At 46.6% G+C, this 14426-nt stretch overlaps 1 protein-coding gene across 1 annotated transcript; it reads right to left on the reverse strand.

Annotated features, from left to right (window-relative positions):
• Positions 1-3: 3 nt before the first annotated feature.
• WASF2 (WAS protein family, member 2) lies at positions 4-10920 on the reverse strand (the record flags this gene model as incomplete). Its single annotated transcript, XM_009580628.1, has 7 exons — positions 10766-10920; positions 6685-6819; positions 6004-6157; positions 4794-4911; positions 3517-3647; positions 1837-1992; positions 4-82 (listed from the first exon to the last, which is right to left on the reverse strand). Coding segments are annotated over exons 1-7 (903 nt in total), but the record flags the coding sequence as incomplete, so codon positions are not given.
• Positions 10921-14426: the final 3506 nt, after the last annotated feature.

Here is a 14426-nt window from a genome sequence, read left to right on the forward strand (position 1 = left end):
TGGTGGCGGGTGACTCGGGCTAACCAGGCTGGATCGTTTGGTCCCTCCAGAACCAGAACCTCTTTGGTTGTCTACAGGATAGCTGTTGCAACAGAAGGAGAGAGAGAAAGAAGGGGCTATTAGCTGTGAGGCCAGATTAGACTGTACAATCTCAATGTCAACGCAAATCATCTGTGTTTGTTGCGGTCCAGACAAAAAAAAAAAAAAATCTAAGTTCAGCTTTAACGGGTGTTTCCATGAGACCTCACTCCTTGGTTTTAGTTCCCTCGCAGTGTTTCTTTTGGCCTACACCACCAGAACAAAGGAAAGCTTCTGGGGACTGGCAGAAATGCTATCATCTGTCCCATCTCCCAGGCTGACAAGAACATGAGCCATCTCACCTCTCCACCAGAGGCCAGGCGTCATGTCTGAGCAGCCTCCTGGCTTAAGAGCTCCTGCAGCAATGCAAGCCACTACCCCTCCACGCTGAGGTCAGACTTATGACACGCCAAGCAGGGATGCCTACCGTGATAAATCGCGCAAGGACTGGTGGGTGTGCCAGGAAAGCATATGCTCTGAACACCTGCTAGGAACAGATCTCTTCACCGGATTCCACGGCTCAGAGCTGGAGTGCAGCAGCCATGTCTCATAGCTCGCCGTGGGGAGTGAAGGGGAAGACATGGAAACCCAACGTGCTTTTAAGGAAAATACCAATTCTTGAGGGACTGAACCTCCCATTTATGGAAGCTGTGTTATAGCAGAAAACACTACTGCCCATAAGATACTGTAATATCCCATGCACGTGTAAAGGAAGCCCTAAACTGACATCTCCTTCCATGGTAAAACAGAAAAATAAGGTACATTTGCCACAAAAATGTCACAGTTTTTAACGGTGCACAGTGCTGATCCAAGAGAGATTACTGGAAATCAAACCTAGCTCCCAGGGTTCTTTAAAACAACCACCAAAACAAAACCAGAGAGGGGAGATCTCTGTGGCTAGGCAGAGATCTAAGCAACTGCATAAGGCAGTGTAAGCTTCATCTGAAAGCTCGTTTCTGCTCTGCCCTAGAGGAACATGCTGCAGAGTGGAGTGCTTGGTCTCTCTGACACATCAGAAGAGCCTTTTCTGCAGCATTGCTGCCTTTGGATAAGATGGAGACAAGCTAATGCAGTCCTGTCTATCAGACATACTCCCTCCTGTTACTCTTGACTCTGTTTTACTGCCTTTTAAAAAAAAGCTACTCTCTTGTTTCACCTTTTGTGTCTTGAGCCACTGCTGGACAATAACTCTCATCTCTAGAGGTGACTGGAAGTCACCATTTCATCCGATACAAAGCAGCTGCCCTGAACTTGCACTGAAGTCCCTGGGAAGAAGTCAGCTGGTGTGCTCAAGTCCTTTAAATTTAACTACATCTACATCTTCAGCACCCACGTCGTGCATTTGTCAAAGATCATAGGGCAAATGGTAACAAAAAACAGAGGCGGAAGAAGACATTCTTTGCACAGCTCTATCAGGAATGTTAAGTCCACAACAGCATTGGAAAACTCATGCAACGGAGCCAGACCATTAATTGGGATCCCACTCTTCTAGAAAGTGAAATAAGTCTGCTCTAGTTCTCGCCCAAGCCCATTCTCCCCTTCTGTACGGGAACAATGATGGTGGTTGGGATTTATGGAGAGCTGTGCAGGCTGTGCCTCCGCCCCTGCCTGCAGTTGCACTTCCCCTCCAGACAGGAGCATTCTGGTTCCCATACAACGCCCGTTAGGAAGTTATGCTGAACTATCTCAGCCTGTCTCATGTCATCCTTTTACACCACCTACTACTCCTTGGTGACAGAAGGGATCCCGTAGGCTTACCTAAATTCCACCGGGGGTGGAGGCAGGCTGTCATCTGGGAATGAAGGAGGTGGTGGCACAATAGAGTCAGTCTGCGGCGGTGGCGGGTAGCAGTTCACGTCCATGCTTTCGTTTGAACCGATGCTGCCGTTCTGATACACCATGTTAGAGGGGTACCTGAGTGAAAGCAAGACAAGCAATTTATTTAAGAAGTTCAAGGCAACATCTGAAGCTCATTTTTCCCCTCACTCACAAAAGCTCTGCCTCCTGGAAGGGTTACAACAAATAACTGTGCAGCAGTTCAACCACTGAACAGCAGTGATATCAACCACGTGGATGGATCAACCTGCAAGATTTAGCAATGAGGTTTTCTAAAAAAAAAATGCCTTTAGGTGGGACCTTATCAGCCACCACAGCAGGACACACAAAACAAAACCTTAAAGCAACATTCAAAAAAAAAAAGTCTCTATTTCTCAAAGCATCCTATATGAAGAACCACATACAGCTGTATTAGTTTGCTCTGCATAATTCTTTGGCTAGAATTTGCCCAGATGCTCTCATGTTTGTTTATTGCTACCACACACCAGAACAGCATGAGTATATATTTTAGTGAACAAGAAAACACCAAAATAAAAAAACATTTTTCTTAACATTTGATTATAGAAAAAACACTTATAAGAGTGTTTTGACCAATTTGGACTTGAAGGACTCCCAGTTACATTGGGTACCATCAGTGGCAAAAAAGAAGAGGTACTCAAAGATGCCAAAAAATAAGCTTGAGAACAGAATATCAAAAAGAACCCAAGAAACAGTGATGCCATTAAAAGCAAGTATCCAAAGCTGGAATAGTACTGAAGGAAGAGACCACTCTCACACTCAACTTTCAATGTGCTCATTTCACTGTGGGGTGGTGGAACCACCCCATTCTTGGGGGCTCTGGACCTCAAGTGAATTCAAATGCATGAACATGCTTACACAAGAAAAGAGAGGAGCAAGAAAATGGTGCTGTTGTGCTGCTCGATTCCTCTGCTAGAAACCAAACGTGTTCTCCTATTAAACTAAAAGCAAGTTTTATTTTTAGCTGGAGAGTGTGATTTAAAGAGAGATTTTTCTTATATGAAAGGAAGCTGCAAGGAGCGAGCAAGCGAGAAGTGCATTGTGGGGAATTCGGTCTGCTTCCAGCCTTGCTGGTGTCAAAAGTTAAATGAATTCCCAAGCCAGAAGTGCTAAAGAGAGATCTGTAGCTTGAAATACTTGGATGGGGACAGCCCCCGCTTCAACTTTAGGGTGTGAAGAGCCATTTGTGAAATGCAACAAAGCAATCACACAATACCACCGAGATGCCACCCCGCTCCTCAGCTTAAGGCCCAGAGGCTAGGTGTGATGGGAAGGGCATCGCGGTGGGGTAGGGAGCCAAAGCTCTCAACACTTCTGTGCCTACAAGACAGGCAGCCGAGAGCAGACTTGCTACCAAAGCTGTTCCTGCCACCTTGTTCAAACCCTGTAGCTCCCTGATTTATTTAGCAAATTTTAAATCAGCAGACGGATTTACTTTGGAGAATCTGATTAGTGGCAGTATCGATCCGCACTGTGCAGCGGATCTGGAGAAGCTGCAGAGCAGGGTGAACTGCATTACAATCAACAACGCCCGCCCGCTCCCCCTCGCTGGGGAGCTGAACAGAGAGCCCCAGACTTGCTTACCCAGCAGGACCGTGTTTGTCCTTTGACTCAACAAATTCTTGTCCCATTTTCAGCTTCTCCCACTCTTCTTTCCGGGTTTTGATTTTCCGCGGATTCACATTTCCTCGGTTCGGATTCTCCTTTTTCTCTTTCTAAGGGAGAAGGAATCAAACAGAAGCCTTATTTTGCTTTAAACTCACTGGGAATAGGGAGGGATAGGACAGACCTGTAGCAGTTTCAAGAAGATACAGTCTCAAAGAGGGCCAGGATTTTTAATTTACTTTCCTGATTGCTGCAGGCTCCAAAGATCTCCCATACAAAGACGATGGAGCACAGATAGCATAAAAAAAGAAAGACAGCATCAGATTTCCCCAGTGCAGCCCAGACATGATGCCATTGTTACTCCCTGGCATGACCACCTTGAGGGCAGAGTGAAAGCTCAGTTTCCCACATCAATTCAGTTTTTGGCCTCTGTGTCAAGACTGCCAAATCTCACCATCACCTTGCCGGCGTTAAGTGCTTTGGGGTGCAACATGGACAGTTGCCCAGAAAGAACTGGGCTTTAGCAAGCCTCATCCTCTGTATTCTAACATGCCCTCAATCTCTCCTTTGTTATTTTGATTGAAAAACCATGATCTGTTTTGATATTTAATACTCCAGTTGCTCAAAAGCTAAATAAAGTATGCTCAAACTGAATCTTTTATGGTGTAAGTTTCAGTGTTGGTAAACATGGGTCCAAGTCCCCAGGCAACCAAACCAGGAACTCTACCTGGCATTTTCAGCTTAAACGGTTTTATTAAGCCTCCCGCTTGCCCCTAATTTAACGTTAGGCCTGGTTTTGCCCTCCTGAAGGGACATTTTCTCCTTCCTTTATTCTTCCACAGTAGAATTTATTACACCACTCAAAGCACTGTGGTGCTGGGGCAGTGGGATTTGCACTGCTTCAACACTGAACAGACCCCTATGCAACATCAGAAGTGCAGAAAAGACTGCAACACAACTTTCTCCCCTGCTGACTGCGCCAGCGCTATGTTTGAGGACTACAAATTAAGCCATTATAACCATACAAAGACGGTGGCATTTGGAAAAACAGATTAAGGGTATCTTTGTTTTCTTTTTTTAATTAACAAGGATGAGAGTAAACCAGATAAAAACTTCACTGAATTGATCCCTAAAGAGTTTAAGAGAGCAAACCTGAATTTTGGATAGCAACTTTGGAGTCCAAGATTCATTAACACTTCCCACCTCCTTTTCTTCCCTGACATGCCTCTGTTGGCAGAGATCTCCCATTTCCTCACCCTATGTTTCCGCTTCTCTTTCATAATATCCTTGGTGTCCTGAAGCATTTTCTCTTTCCAAAGGTCAAAGAAATATGAAGGATCTGTGTAGAATTTAAGTGCCTCTTTGCCATCATCCCTAGAACAGGGAGGGGGGAAAAAAACACACAAACAAGGACCAGGTCATGCATTTGTTTGAAGCCCAAAGAAAACATAAGGCACAACCCCAGATAACAGTTTAAAAACTCTGCAGTGAGAAGGTCAAACACGCCGGTCTCGCCTCTGTCCTCCATTTCAGAGCAGGCAGTGGACCCACAGCCTCACTTGTCCCGGCTCTCCCACTTGCCAGCGCTTTTGCCCTCACACAAACTCTCCATTACTCAGCACCTGAAGAGCTCAACTGCTCTGAACAATCACCAAGAGAGCAGCAGGTCTCTCACTTCAACTCCCACTTGTTTGTGTTGTATTTTTGGTGTGAAAAAAGCCTTCTCCAGCCCAGGAACCCTAAATCAGACCAGCAGCATCCTTGAAACTCATGAGCGAGCACACACACACACACACTCTCTCCTCCTACTTTGCAGTGCAGCCGCGTCTGGCAGAAGACAGCTGCCTCCAGCTATCTGTAATTACTTTTTACCTGTTCAAAAGATATTTATGGATGTGGGCTAAGTCTCTGTATTCTGACCCCCTTTACTTCTACTACCTACAAGATTAAATCAGAGCAGGACTGCTCAGGAGAACTGGTTACACAGCCAGCGTAGGTCACATCAGATGTCTCAGACCAGGCACAGAAGGCCACAGAAAGCATCTCCAGATCTACAGGAGTCTGCTGCACTCACCTGGGTGAGAGCCATTTACAGATGTGTGCTCTGCAGTTTGCACTGCGGCTTTCTGGAAAGGAGCCACAGGGCTACAGAGAAGCACAAGAAAAATGCATCATCTGCACAACACCTAGCATGTTTATGCAGTGCCAGCCAAGCCTTGCCCCAAGGCACTCACCAAAGTGACAGCAGGTAACCAAATATATAATTTTCTAGCTACGCTCTTTTGTACAGCCCCAAAAGCAAAGTTTCACGTAATCCAGAGAATGGAGATTTCCTGGTGGATCTCAGTTTAGCAACTCGATCTCCCATTGGAAACAGCTACAGCACGGGATGGGAAATGACCTCTTTGGCAGGTTGGGAGGAAGAGACACTCCTCTGCAAGGGAACAAGGGGCGTTGCAGCCATACCTGTAAGGTGAGAGAATGTTGAGAGGTGGAGGAGTATTGCAGGTCCTATAGGTTTCAAGGACAGGCACAGGGAGAGAATCTCTGTCGAAGAGCTTCTGGTCCTGAGTAGTGGAGCTTTTGAAGGCCTTCCTGGTGTTAATGCCTTGCAGGGAGACTGTAACAAAGAGGAGAGAGCAAGTGAAGAACAGCTTGACCCAGGCCAATGACACTGAAGACCAAGTAGTGAACATCTGATTTCAGTCGGAGTTCTTGGCATGCTTAGCACTTCTTAAGGTCAGGTTCCTTTTCCCACAGATCTCTTGGGAAACCCAGCAAGTCTCAGTCACGCCGTGCCAAAATCCGCTGCTGTACAGACACAGCTCTCTCGAGAGTCGCCAATGCGGTTTCAAACCCCTGCGACCAAGACTCAAGAAGTGCACCGCTATCAAACTGCTGAAAAGCGAGTTTCCACATGGAGACTTGCTAACGAGAAAATCTAGACTCGGCCAGAAAGGCTATCCACATGAGCAGCACAGCGCTTTTTCAGGAGGGGAGGAAACGGTCCCTCTTAGTCCAAGAGAACATGTTCCAACAACACCCATCACAGCGTCATGCTCATTTTATGGCCACGAACCAACCATGCTGACTCAATAAGAATCTTTACCACACTTGGTCTGCAAGGACCACGCTCCACTCCATTACCTTCTTCCTCTTTGGGATCCAGTTGAGTGACTTTGACTTGCAAGCGGTCAACTCTCTCGACTAGAACGCTCACCCGAGAGGCAAAGGTGTTGGCTTGAGTAAACAACTCTCCAAATATGTCTTCTGCGAATTTACCTGGAATATTAAAGTGTCCACATTACCCTCGTGAGCCACATCAGACCATATTCAGTCTCCCAGCTTGTTTTCTTGAAGAAAGAAGAAAGAACGAACGAACAAACCACGCTTCTTTTCAAGTTTGTCAGGGTTGAGTTTAACATCCAGGAAGAAAACGCTCTGTTCCACCAAAACCTGACATTTCCAAGGGATCTTCAAGCAATAAAGAAACAATCGAAACATACTTTCAAGTCATTATTAAAGTAACGAAATAAAGAGGGCTGACAACACTATACTGGTCTGAATTTGGACGGTCTGTAGGTCCTTTAAGATCCTCTGCTGTTCTGTTTGTTAGGCAGGCAAATACAGTTAGATTTTTATTGCTCTGGAGAATCTCAAAGGCTCCCAGTCTCCAGCAGGCCTGCCTCCAGGGTAACTGGCACATATTTACAAGCTCAAAGTACTCTGGAACTAGAGAGCAAACCCAGTCCTTGATCCTAAAGCCTGAGCTATAACCACAGACGAAAGCACTGACCCTTTTGTTCCTTCAGGTGGCAGTGTCTGAAAAATTGATGCATTCATGTTTATTCTAAATCAAAACCAAAGGGGAACTTCTCAAACAGGGATATTCTCTCTGTAACAGCTTGGATTGCCCAGTGGGCTGCTATGACAAACATCATCCATCGTTTGGACTGCAAGAGTGCCTAGGGGCTTGGATCAGGAGCTTGCTGCACCACTTACAAGCATAACAAAAAGATGTCCTCTGTCCTTAAGAGTTTAAAATCTACGCGTACAACAAGAGGTGACCACAGGTAGACAGAGATAGGAGAACTGGAGGAAAACCAAGAACTTACAGTAAGTACTGTCGTTTTGTTTGCTCTCAGGCATAACCCAAGACAGGGAGCCCTAACCACACCGAGGACAAGACTGATCAGAACAGACTTGGCACTGACAGCAGACATAGGCCCATGGAGTTCCCACTGATGGGAAACATTTCTAGCCACGGCTGCTGAGTACAAGGCTGCTCCCAATAAGCAGTCTGGTTTTGAAGTGCATCATCATATGGTCAACAGTTTGTTCTGGAATCTGTTACTCCTGAAGATCCTCTCCCGACATTCAGGAAAGGATAACCAGTTGGAAGCCTAACTTTAACAGCAATTTTGGAAAATCTGGTTGTCTGCAATGAGTCACATCAGAAAGACAAGCGCCCCTTCCACAAGGCAACGCGAGGGCATGCCCCAAAGCCCAGCTGCACAAATACTTCTAGCTATCTAAACTGACATATCAGCTACTTGTTCATACTCCCATGCAGTTCTCCTTACACTGCCAAGCACGGGGAACCAGCCAGGTTAAAAATCAACCTCCTCCACCCCTTTTGGTGGCAACGCCAGCTTGAAGTGCTTATAGAAAGCAAATGCAGGACGTTAACTTCAACTGACCTTCTCCTTCCGCTCTCCTAGATAATACAGTCTCCACATACGCTCCGTTAACAAGCCCAACCAGCTTTCCTCAAACTCATGAGAGGGATTTTATTTCTGGAGACCTAAGGGCCAGTTAGCTCTTGCTATAATCAGGTTTCATGAAGCACTCTCCGTGTTCAACATCAGCACAAGACCAGCTCTCCTATTTGACCAAAGAGGGTGAAGGTTTATCTACGGGATAAGTTGATACCTCCCAGCAACAGTTCAAAAAAGAAAAAGTAGTTGTTGTAATTTGGTTTCTACTTTAACGAGAACTGAAAATAATTTCTGAATTTCACAAGGAACTGCAACAAGCACTAGGGAAAAAACAAAAGTCTTTGGTTTGCAATGCTGAGTAGTATGTTTCAAGCATAAAATAATATATAAACAGCATTGTGTACACCGGTCTTGACCCTGGAGGGAGAAGAAGGGATGGTGCGTATTCCCTCGCCTGTGTAAGCGCACCTGTACAGAGTTATTATCCAGCATCTCACATTCCGTTCTGTGTTTCATGTACACTTTTAGATGAGGTAAGGCAGAGATTAATTTTTTGGTTTAGTTACTTTGACTGCAAAAGTGCAGCTTACAATCAGAATTATCTTTGTCATGCACTGGCAGGAAGACAGACGGCATGATTTAATAGGTCTTTCCATCTTTAGCTTGTGGATTCTATAAAATCACATAGAAACGCAGTCGACTTATAAAAAGTGCTACCAGCTGTGATAGTAACGAAGGGTAAACTCACTGGAATATGAAAGTTTGACAAGATTTATGTTTGCATCTTTGTAAAGAGACTGTGGTGCACTAGGCATGGCTGATTATTCACTTGACAGGGCTGTCACAGCCTACTGAACCTGCTTTACGTTCCTGTAATATTCAACGTATGAGAAAGGAGCGGATTTATTTTTCAGAAGTAAGAAGAGAAAAGGAGGGGAGGGCAGGAGTTTGGTCATTTGGATGCGAACATTCTGTAGCAGTTAGTCTAAATATTGCTTCATTTAAAATACTGCTGACCCTAGGAAAGCGGGTAAGAGACAGTGCTCAGCATCTCCTCCTGCCTCGCCCCCCTCTTACACAGACAAGCACGCAAGTGTCAGCAAGAGCCACCTCTCCCGAGTTTTCCCTCCAGCGCTCTCCTCGAGGTATCCGCGATTGGTCCAGCAGCACGCACCTCCCTCCCCACATCGCCAAGCGAGCCTCTCAGGGTACCTTCCCGATAAAGAAACCAGGCTGCAATTTGGCTTCCAGCGCTTCACCCTCTCTGATGAGGTAGAAGCAGAGAAGCTTTGAATATCTGAGCTGCGCAAGGAGGTCTAAACCTGAAGGATCTCACCACAGCTCTGTCACGCTAACCCGCTGCATGCCTTTGGACTGGGATTAGCTTTCTCTGCAGCCGAGATCTGCACGGCTTTGCTATCTTCTTCCTCATCATTTCACATGCACGAGATGGATTTTACTCACACTCCACAACCATCTTGGCTACAAGACCTAACAAATGAACAACAAGGGCCAGTGGAACACGAGCAGAGAGACTGGTCTTGCTTGTGCAGTGACATTTCTACAACCCAACAGAATGCGATACCAACTGGCAGCAAACACAGGCCCAGATTTTAGCAACAGCCATGGTTTTCACTGCTGGAAAGAGATTGCACCCAAACTTTCCCTGCCACATTCACGCTATGGCAGAAGACAAGGGGCTTGCTTTGCAGAGCAAGCAGAAGTGGTTGCAGACACCACGGAGAAGCTAAACAATATATTAATTTGATTATCAAAGTCTTGCTTCAAGGGCAGAGGTGGCTAATCAGAATCCAGAGTATTTCGACAGACTAAGAAGTCATCCCGGAGAGACCACAATTAACTCTTCGTTCCTCCTACGGCACGTAGGTCCACATTTTCCCTCCAGCCTTTACAAGGCTGTTGGTCAGCCCACTGGAGAGCTGAGCTAGGCACCGCTACAGCTCGTGATGCCATTTGAGCGAGCAGCCCCAGACCCCCAATGCTCCAGAGGCAACGCTTGGCTCAGACTGGGGACTTTGGGTCTTGCAACGCAACAAACAGCAGGGGCAAACAGGCAGCTTCTGCGTGTGCGCTTTAATTATCCTTCATTAAAAATAAGACTACTGACACGCTGTAGATCCAACACAGTCAAGCTCCATTTAGTAGCGCGTGCAATTACAGGCACATTCTCTGACACAAGATCCTGGCTGCTCGGAGAGCCTCCCATTTTACAAGCTTGAGTTGTGCTCCATCCTTCCATCTGCAGTTTCGCTGCAGCCTCTCACACACGCATGCACACACCTACATCCCCCCCTCCCCATTTTCTTTTAGATGGGAAGGCAGTGGGACCAGGGATATGAAATTAGCATCAGATTTCTTTAGGAAAACATTTTAGCATTACCCAGGGAAGGCAGATGGGGGAGAAATAGGAACACGAGAGTAGAAAGGGAGCTAAATAAAGAGCACTAGCGACTCCTGAGGGCAACGCGCAGGCTCGCCATGGTACTCACTCAGGCTGCCCAGCTGTCGTATGACATTTGCCAGGGTGATGTTGGTCATGCATTCCAGCTCGCTTCGAACGCTAGGCAACGTCTGACGGCACAGGTGCCTTGGCTCAATGTTCCTCGTTACTAACGGCATGGTGGACCTGCTTCAGGCACTGTTCTGAAAGATGAAAAACAACCCAAAAAAGAAACAGGAAAGGATTACTCAACCGCAAATTCCAGGCACACCAGAGCCATGGTGTTCGTTTTTCCTGCTCTCAAATGGCTTTATTTATAAGGCTTTTTTCCCCCCTCCCCACCCTTATAAAACTGGTTCATCAGAAATAAAGATCCTGCTGTTCTATGACTTGCAGTGACAGCAAAGCCCCACCAGCTCAGGTACAGAGGCAGAGATGGAAAACTACACATCTTCGCCCACACACAAGGTGCTGCTGGCATTACCGCAGCCGTTGTTCCCTTCCTACCCATCCGCCGCCTCTGAGCGGTCTCCTTCCTCCCGCGCTCACGCACAGCGTCTTTGGCAAGTCTTACAAGCTCTTCTTCAGAAATATTTTAAACTTGCAATCAAGAGGTTTACTTAAACCAAGAGGATGAAGATGGGAGATGTTAAAAAAAAAAAAACAACCAAACCAAAAAAAACAAACCAAAAAACAACCAGCTTCTTCCAGCACATCAAAGCATGCGTGGTGCCTCTCTCCTGGAGCAGCACAGACAGGGCTGTCCTGAAACAACAGGAAGCGCTTGCAGCTGACCAGGAAACTTTCTGGTGACTGTTCCTTATCCTGCAGGCTGCACCCCTCTTCCCTTGGGAAATCCCCCGGGGCCAAGGTTTACACTGGACCATTGTTTTCGTGCTACAGCAGTTTAACGATGAGGGAGCTCTAATCAGGATGCAGGATTAAAACGTGCTCAGTCAAGACTGATTGTACAACAGTCAGGACAAACTTCCAGTTCTTTCTTTTAAAAAAAATAATAAAATAAAAAGAAAAAGAAGACGACGTAAGTGTCCGGAAGTTATGCTTTAGACAGAAAATGCTTTTATGTGCAGGTCAGTGTCTTGAACTAACAAAAATCTCCTTTGCTAACAGGCTGAAACGTTGAAGCAACAAACAGCTCCCTCTCAGATCGTCTGCCTCCGAGAGAGGAGGAAACTTGGGTAAACAGCTCAGACCAAGGAGCACGATACATGCCTGAAATCTTTAAGACTAAATGAAAGCAAATACATCCCAACTTCTTGATTAATTTAGAAGGGGAAAGAATCACTTTTCTAGGTCAGCTGAGGAACAACCCAAGAGAAGCAGCCAGCTCCCATGTGATAGGCATGCTGATCTGCTCGGGCTGGGTGTAAAAATAAAACAGGAAGCTAACAGCTTGGGGAACATGGCTTCCTGTCACCAACAGCAAAAACCCAAGAACCATAAAAAATCAGCTGTTTGCTCTTGACTTTGAGCCACCCTTTGATAGTCTCTGTGGCAGCTGGCAGCTTATCTTTGAGGTCCAGGAGTCCTTCCTGGATGCTTTTCTATCAGGGTGTTAAGAGGAAGAAGTGGGCATTATCCCTCCTAATTACCTCACAAGCCAGATTTTGAATTGCTAAATTTGACCCATTAAGGCAGAGGAGTTCAAGAGCCGCAGCATACCGGGCACACGGATATCTCCCAGACAAGCAGACGTAGGCTGCCATTTTGCAACGCCTCTACACGAGGGATTTCACATGCTTGTCCCTGTGCAAGGGAAGAGTCCCCAAAACCATACACCTTATAGAAAAGGGGAGCGAGATCTGCATCCAAATAAAAGCAGAGACTCTCCGAGGACTGAAGCCCATGTTGTTCTTCCCCATGTCCAAGCACTGCAGCAGCCATCAGTAACTGCTGGGATATTTAAAGAACAGGGCGAACTAAGGAAGGACTCTGACCTTCGCTTCTAAATACCCCGTGTTTTATCGATTACAGCCCAAGCCCTACAATCTTTTGTCAGCTTTAGCGCTTTATGCCAGACAAACTTTCCCAGCTCCCCCCAGACTGCAGTCTGCACCAACAAGCAGCTCTCATAAACAAGGCAGCATTTGCAGGCTGCCTGCATCAAGCATCTTCCCCGTGCTTCCCCAGGGCTCAGCCAGGGAGCACACGCAGTGGGATCTGCAGAGCCAGAGTGGACAGCCCATCCACCAAGCCCGGCTGGAAACCTTCCAAGGTGCAGGACAGACAGAAGGAAAACAGCAAGAGGAAAAATAAGCCTGTAAGGGGGAAGAGATGTGAGCATGCATGTATAAAGAGACAAAAAACCCCCAAAGATGATAGGTATGCCGGGTCTGATAGATGCAGGTAGCACTAATCTCTGCAAGAACAGGGCAGAAAATGGAGTAGTGCCCCAAATAACCACAAACAAACAAAGGCTCAGAATATGTTGTCTATATACAGCCCCCCCTTCAAAGCATGTTTTGAAACTAAAAGCAAGGAGTAGTGGCAAAAGTCACTGTTGGTTTTTTTTTTTTTAAATAACAATGGCACAGCACACGTACATTATGAATTTGCACCGGTGCAAGACAGCAGAGATAAGGGCTATGAAAAACACTCCCTTTATAGCCTGGCTCATCCTGCCAGCCACCCCCACCCTCCCAGCACAGCCTGCCACACTCCACTGCAGAATCGAGAGTTTCACCCTCGTGATCGCTACGACAGCCCTCCTCACAAAGAGTATGGCAGCATCGCTTCTTCCCAAAGCAACGGGGACGGCTCTGCTGCCCTGCTGCTGCTCCTAACACCGGTCAGGATCCAGCAAGCAGCAGTCAAACTAAGAGATTAATCCCCACGGAGCACCGGAGCCAGGCAGGCAGGGAGGACAGGATGGGCTGTGGACAACCACCCTTCTGCTCTCGCAGCAGCCAGTGGCCTCTGGGATAAGAGGCATTTTAAAGCAAAATTTCCTCTCCTCTGAGCGGAAGGACAAGGAGCTGGAAGGTTTCAGATGTTTTTGTAGGGTGGAGGCAGGCAGATAGGAAATCTGGGACCTACAACCAGAGCCTGGTGCCAACATTAGCGAAAAGAGCAGTCGATGTCCCCACAAGAAGGCACTTCACCTCGTTTTTCCCTGTGAGTCTTTGGAGGGTAGGTATAGAGATAACAGCTAATGGGCTCCTGTAAAACCTTCATGCCTCATGAGTAGGTGGGACAAAGATTAATAGTCTGGATTGGAAAGTAAGTGGTGTATTTCGAAAGCAGCAGTCAGGAGAGGCAGAAAATCAAGTGTGGAGAAGGGACAAGGTATGAGAACAGAGGGAGAAGGAGGAAGCAAAACACTGGAGACAGCACAAGGCATACAGTTGGGGGCAGGGAAGAGACACAGTAAATGAAACAAGGAAGGGACAGACCTAAAAAAGCTTTCCAGGAGGCTTGCTTTTATTCTGTAAGAGAGTCATTAGGAAGCCGACTGACAGCATGCTACCAGCAAGGGCCATCCAGAACCGCTTTACTTTCAGTGGTCAGGGCATGACAACACAGCAGTTTTCCACCCCAGCTAGCCAGACTGGTCATCAGGCATTAGTCACTGTCACGTAACTACCGCAGACCATACATTATAACTAAATCCTACCATTCAGAAGCAAGTTAAATGAATTGCGAGGCCAAAAATCCTTATCCTTCGGGCAAGAATAAATGTTTTCATTTGC

This window comes from Fulmarus glacialis, unplaced genomic scaffold (genome assembly GCF_000690835.1).
Source record: "Fulmarus glacialis isolate BGI_N327 unplaced genomic scaffold, ASM69083v1 scaffold40220, whole genome shotgun sequence".
NCBI lineage: Eukaryota > Metazoa > Chordata > Aves > Procellariiformes > Procellariidae > Fulmarus > Fulmarus glacialis.